Here is a 6,016-nt window from a genome sequence, read left to right on the forward strand (position 1 = left end):
ATTAGACAACCTCTCTGATGTCATTGTTGCCTCAAAGAAAGGTAACATTCAATCATTCATTGACAAAAGTGAACAGAACGATATTGTCGATCTGAAAACAGAAACGAAACTATTGCAGAAAAATTAGAGAATAATGAGAGAAAATTTCAAATGCATCAAGACGAGATCGAAAAGCAAGGGAAAAGGATGAAAGACGAAATTGACATTGTTGTCAAGAAATCCGTCTCGCGTTGTACAGAACTCAAGCAGGAAAATGAAAAGCGATTGAAAAAGTATAAAATCGACAGTAAAGGTAGTGTCTGGGCAGTGTTCCGGTATCGAAATTACCCTAACTATAAAATCAAAGTGTTGAAACCCATGTATTAGACGGGTTATGTTTAATCTGTATGGCAAGTAAATACATGTATGGCGATGTATTTGTACTATAAAAAAAATGATACATTCATTCATAGGTGTGAAGAAACACCGATATGGATGGTGGCAATATTTTCGTGTTTGATATTTAAGCCTCTATCGATTTTGTTTAGCACTTTCACACTAAAAATGATCTAACAGTATAAATGCTTTTAATTACCAGGTCCTGTCCTGTACATATATGATGATAGTACAGCAAAAACCTCACCTTGTAGCTGTCAGTCAGTCTAAACAGCTTTTGCCTCGGCAACTTGAGTTTATTTTACGAGCGATAATCGTTGTTCGAATAGTGTGTTAAAAACTACCTTCAGCTTTAAGTGTATTTGGGGAAAAAAACATCACTTGTTTGATAGGAAACGTAGTCTACGTTGTCCATGAGATATTCATAGATCTCCTATTACAACGTAGGTCATTTGGAGCCGCGCCTTAATTAATCAATGTGTCGTTTGATTAAATAATGTCACACCTATCGGTCAAAGGTGAATATGTGTCTCAATGAAGACCAGTGTGCATAAGATTTTTTTTTAATGTTCAGACAATGTGCACCTCCTCTATAAGACCTGAAATAACCAGACAATCTTCGGTAGTTCAAAGCTTTTTAAGGGTTTAAAATGCCGATTACGCATAAACTGTATTTTAGAGAAATGTATTGTTTTGGAAATAATTGATATTTTTTTGTATTCTGTTTCCAGAAGGTCTTTTGATTCCTACATATATAATTTTAATTCAAATTTTAATATTTTTGAAAAGAAATACATTTGTATATATAAAAAATTGAATGGTTAATCTGATAAGATATTTGGCACTGGTACAAAAGATGGTTTGAATTTCTTGCAATATTTGCTTCTTAATTAAAACATTTAACTAACGCCTGGTATTTTGTATAATATTGACCTTATCAGTAATTTATGAAGCTAATGCATACATGTAAAAAAGCAATGTAAATTTTTGAATTTGTTAAAAGTAACGGATCAAGCGCTGTTCATAGTATTTTATGAGAATAAAGATCTATCGTTTGTGAGAAAATTCACCAAATTCCATTACTAGGTTACCTATATCATTCCACAGTATTTGAAGCACAAGACAGGTACTACTAATACCCCGTTAGTTAAATTATGATCTTGTAGTTCGTCTGATATACCCTCCCCCCACCCCACCCCACCCCCACCCCCAATAAATCTATCAAAGCTTGATTTGAATATTGGAAAATTGTTCACTCAACCAACTGACCTGCCATCATACAATCTGCAAAGGGTAGATTACATGATCTAACAATACAGTGTCAACTGGATTTGTTTGACAAAATTGTTACACCAGTTCTATAATATGGTTGTAAAGTTTCTTATAGTACCGTTATAGAAAGAGTCCATTTAATATTCTGCAAATTGTTACTTCACCTTAAGTCTTCTACTCCTCATGACATCCTGGTTTATGGAGAGCTCGGCAGGCATCCTCGTGGTATAGAAAATAAGACCAGAATGATAACATATTAGTCAATACTGATTCGAGGTAAAGAAAGAAAAATAAGTAATATTCTGTTTAGATTATTAATTATCATCAGCGAAACAAAATGGTTCCTTCGCATGGATAGAAAGCAGAAAGAGTACTCTGAACAATAGCGGACGTTCTAATATCTGGTTAAATCAAAATCCAATTAATCCAATGTGGCTTGTTTCAAAAAAACAACTTAACTGGACTGATCAGTTCAAACAAAACTGGGCAGAAATATGCAGAGACTTTCCAAAATCCACCATATATAGAGTTTTTAAGAAAGAAGTTGTGTTCGAAACTACTCAAACATATAAAGAAAATATGCCTATACTCTTTGTAGGTTTAGAACCTACCTGTAGAATCCGGAATATGGAGTAATATACCTAGACATTGACGTGTGTTTATCAATTGTGTAATGCAAGAGATATTGGAGACGAATTTCATTATATGTTTGAATGTTCGGCATTAGATAATGAAATAAAAATAATCATATCCTCTATGTTAATTAGACGGCATAGTGTAATATAATGTCATCTAAAAGAAAAGCATCGCTAAAGAAAATATGTACCTTTATCAAAAACATTAACTCTGTCTGTTCCCCTGCATGAAAGTATTTTGTATATGTAACTGCAGTACACCTCCATTTCTTTTATACTGTATCCCTCTGTATAACCATGCATGCTTATTACTGTACCAGAAACTTGGTATTTATATATCTCTTTATACCAATTGTAAGTCAAAGATGTTGCGATAAATAAAATAGTTAAAAAGATTGAAAGCTATCCTATCCAGTTCTGTTTTCAAATGCTCGGTAAGGAACCGTGAAATCGGAACTGTATGACGATCAGTCCAATGGGTTAATGTTGCAGTTAGCCACGAAGTGTCGACAACCTGCTGCTACAACGATTCGGGTATAAACAATTAGACCTGTTACACAAGGGAGCAATAAGACACGACGAAGGATTTCATCCCTGTATCTTACTTCTGCTTAAAGGTTAAAGGAATGCACTGCCATGAGAATCCATCCCCAAACCGTAACTAATGCACAACCAATCCCTGTCAAAAACAAAAGGTGGCGACGCTTTCCCAAAAACACCGTTATGCACGACGTCGACTGTCTGAACGAAAACGTTTGAACAGGGAATCGCCTGCAAAAAGCATCAGTCTCCATTGCCCCGAGCTCTTTGGTAATCTCGATGGGGAGTATGTCGCCAACCAAGCCCTATGGCACGCTTGATGTTGAGAAGTCAGTGGCACGCCAAGGTTAGGACAACGTGCTCGCGTGTGAATTTCGAGTAATTAATTCCTAACAGTTTTTTGTCTTTTTGTTTAAAGGGTCCGGTGACCGTGAGCACGTACAGAGACCAAAGAACTTGTTACAGTTGGTATTTTCTGAACAAACTCGAATCGCCCATCCTATTTCGTACCGATCCAGTTTTAGATACAGAGTAAGTTGACTGAACGTGTCATTTTTTACCCGAGTCCTACCTTCAAAATAATACATATGAAAGGAAACATAATACAGGTGGCAGATCGATCCTCCACAGTTTTGTGAAGTTATAGCGCACACGAGTAGAGTAATATTACATATTTTAGGGGTTTAAATAAACTCTCGGTATAAACGACTCTCCCTATGGTAGTTTATATGTACGAAAAAGTGGAAAGCTCTCAATGTCGGAAAATCAACCCCGCGCAACTCATTCGAAAAAAACCCATTTCTGGGTGATTAACAAAAAATGCTTGTTATCGTTAGAAAGATTGAAAAATTGTCTTCTACATACACGCAAATTGCATTCTCCTTCCGTGGATAACATTTCTGTCTTCCCAACACACATGACATATTGATTATACAAAGTTTTCTGCAGTCATAGCGCCACTTCTCCAGTGAAAGTCGATCCGCCATCTGTATTATGTGTCATCACTAATCTAATTCCGTGCTGTCATGTATGTGGATATTTTTAGAAGTAAGACACATGCGCAGTCAACTGTCTGTATGTAAAACTTGATCGGTATGAAATAAGAAGGGAGGTTCGAGTTTGGCCTATGTACCCATAGCTGATCGTTGATAATTTGAACGGACCCTCAAATCTGTTCCTGTTTTCTGGTGATGCGTAACATAAAACATACCAGTCCATCGGGCTTTATCCCTGTGCTATGATAAACTGTAGACAAACCAGTATGTTTACATGAACAATTCCGGGTATAACTTCACGGTTGGATGAGGCTTAAAATCAATTACACTCACTACTAGTTCTGCAATGGCGTCGAAGTCTGTTTTTCGGGCTCAAATACCGGTAAGAGTACAAGGTAACACGTCATGTGTTCACCACCACGGTACGGAGTTGACGCTGTGCTGTTGGGAGTGCTCAGAGCTGGCCTGCATCCGTTGTATAGCCAGCGTTCACGACGGTCACATATTGGACAGTCTCTCTGACGTAATGGCTTCAAAGAAAGGTAATATTCAATCATTCATTGACCAAACTGAACAGAACGATATTGTCGATCTGAAAACAGAAGTCGAAACAATTGCAGAAAAAATAGAGAATAATGAAAGAAAATTTCAAATGCATCAAGACGAGATCGAAAAGCAAGGGAAAAGGATGAAAGACGAAATTGACATTGTTGTCAAGAAATCCATCTCGCGTTGTACAGAACTCAAGCAGGAAAATGAAAAGCGATTGAAAAAGTATAAAATCGACATGGAGGCCAGAATTAAAGATCTAAACACACTGGTACTGAAATGTCGAGACACTTTACAGACCCAAAGTGATGTGGAGATATTTGACACAGAGAAACAACTTGGCCCTTTACCAGCTGTGGAATTGAACTTATGCCATCTGACTTTCACACCAAATAAGCAACCTCAAGGATACCTAGACCTTGCGGTGGGGAAATTGACCACTGTTGGGTACCAGTTCGTGTATGCTTATGATGCTGAAGAAAATGAATGCAATACCCCGATGGAAAAGATGGCACAATTGAAAGAAGAAGTTCAAAGAAAAGCTCCATACAACGTCAGCGCCATTTGTGCCAACAAAGACGAGGGAGCTTGGATCTGCAGCAGCGAAGTATCGTCTATCTATCAGATAAATGATGAGGTGTGGAGATGTGGAACTGGGTGTTTCAAAGTGTGTGTCAGTGATATAAGTGTGTCACCAGTTACTGGCAATGTGTGGGCAAGTTCAGAAGTCAACAACGCGATAATGGAACTCCCATCACAAGGTGAACCAATCAAAAGGCTCACTACTACGTCTGCACCACGATGTCTCTGCGTGACACAAGAAGGCAACATCGTTATCGGAATGACCCGTAAACTTGTGCGTTGTGATGTACGTGGAAATGTCCTGCTAACCAGAACTGTTTGTACACCAACAAAGGTCGCTGCATGTCCAGTCACCGGGAACATAGCAGTTGTGGAGTTGGATTTACGAGAGCATGAAGGCGAAGGAAGACCTCATATCTTGGTACTTGACAGATTGTTCCAAGAATATCACCGCTACCATGGTGACAGAGAGGACAAAGGGACGACTCCAGAAAGTTCTACTTCCAAGGCATTCCACCCTATTGACATAACCTTTGATTCTGCCGGAAACCTGCTAGTTGGTGACTATGGAAACAACTCGATCTTAATCATCAACACTACTGGGGAGGTAGAATCCATTTACAGTGACTCCTGGCATGTCGTGGCAATCAGTATTAACAGTAAAGGTAGTGTCTGGGCAGTGTTCCGGTACCAAGACTACCCTAACTATAAAATCAAAGTGTTGAAACCCATGTATTAGTCTGTATGACAACAACTTTGGAGGTTATGATACAATGTACTGGAACCATAGGATGATGATACAGGTGATGTGTGAACGGCTGGGTCCTTTATTGCAATATCTGTTGGTGATGCATCAATAAGACACGGACAGAAATTCACCCTTGTTATAACAAAAAAAATATTAATAGATTCCCAAATTGTTTTACATTTTTTGCTCCTCATAAGCTCATATACGGTCAGTCTCTTTTCTTTAGAAAATCTTCATCAACCTCAACCAGGGATACTTCCTAACAAGTTTGGTTGTAATTGACTTTTGTTCAGAGAAAATACTGTGTACAGGTGGTCATG

The 6,016-nt window shown here is 38.0% G+C and overlaps 1 protein-coding gene across 1 annotated transcript; it reads left to right on the top strand.

The window, feature by feature from the left end:
- Positions 1 to 4,163: 4,163 nt before the first annotated feature.
- On the top strand, positions 4,164 to 5,687 carry LOC110465400. The gene has a single exon (XM_021521183.1). The coding sequence runs from the start codon at positions 4,164 to 4,166 to the stop codon at positions 5,685 to 5,687; it is 1,524 nt and encodes a 507-aa protein (XP_021376858.1).
- The last annotated feature ends 329 nt before the right edge of the window (positions 5,688 to 6,016 follow it).

This window comes from Mizuhopecten yessoensis, unplaced genomic scaffold, assembly GCF_002113885.1.
Source record: "Mizuhopecten yessoensis strain PY_sf001 unplaced genomic scaffold, ASM211388v2 scaffold11073, whole genome shotgun sequence".
NCBI lineage: Eukaryota > Metazoa > Mollusca > Bivalvia > Pectinida > Pectinidae > Mizuhopecten > Mizuhopecten yessoensis.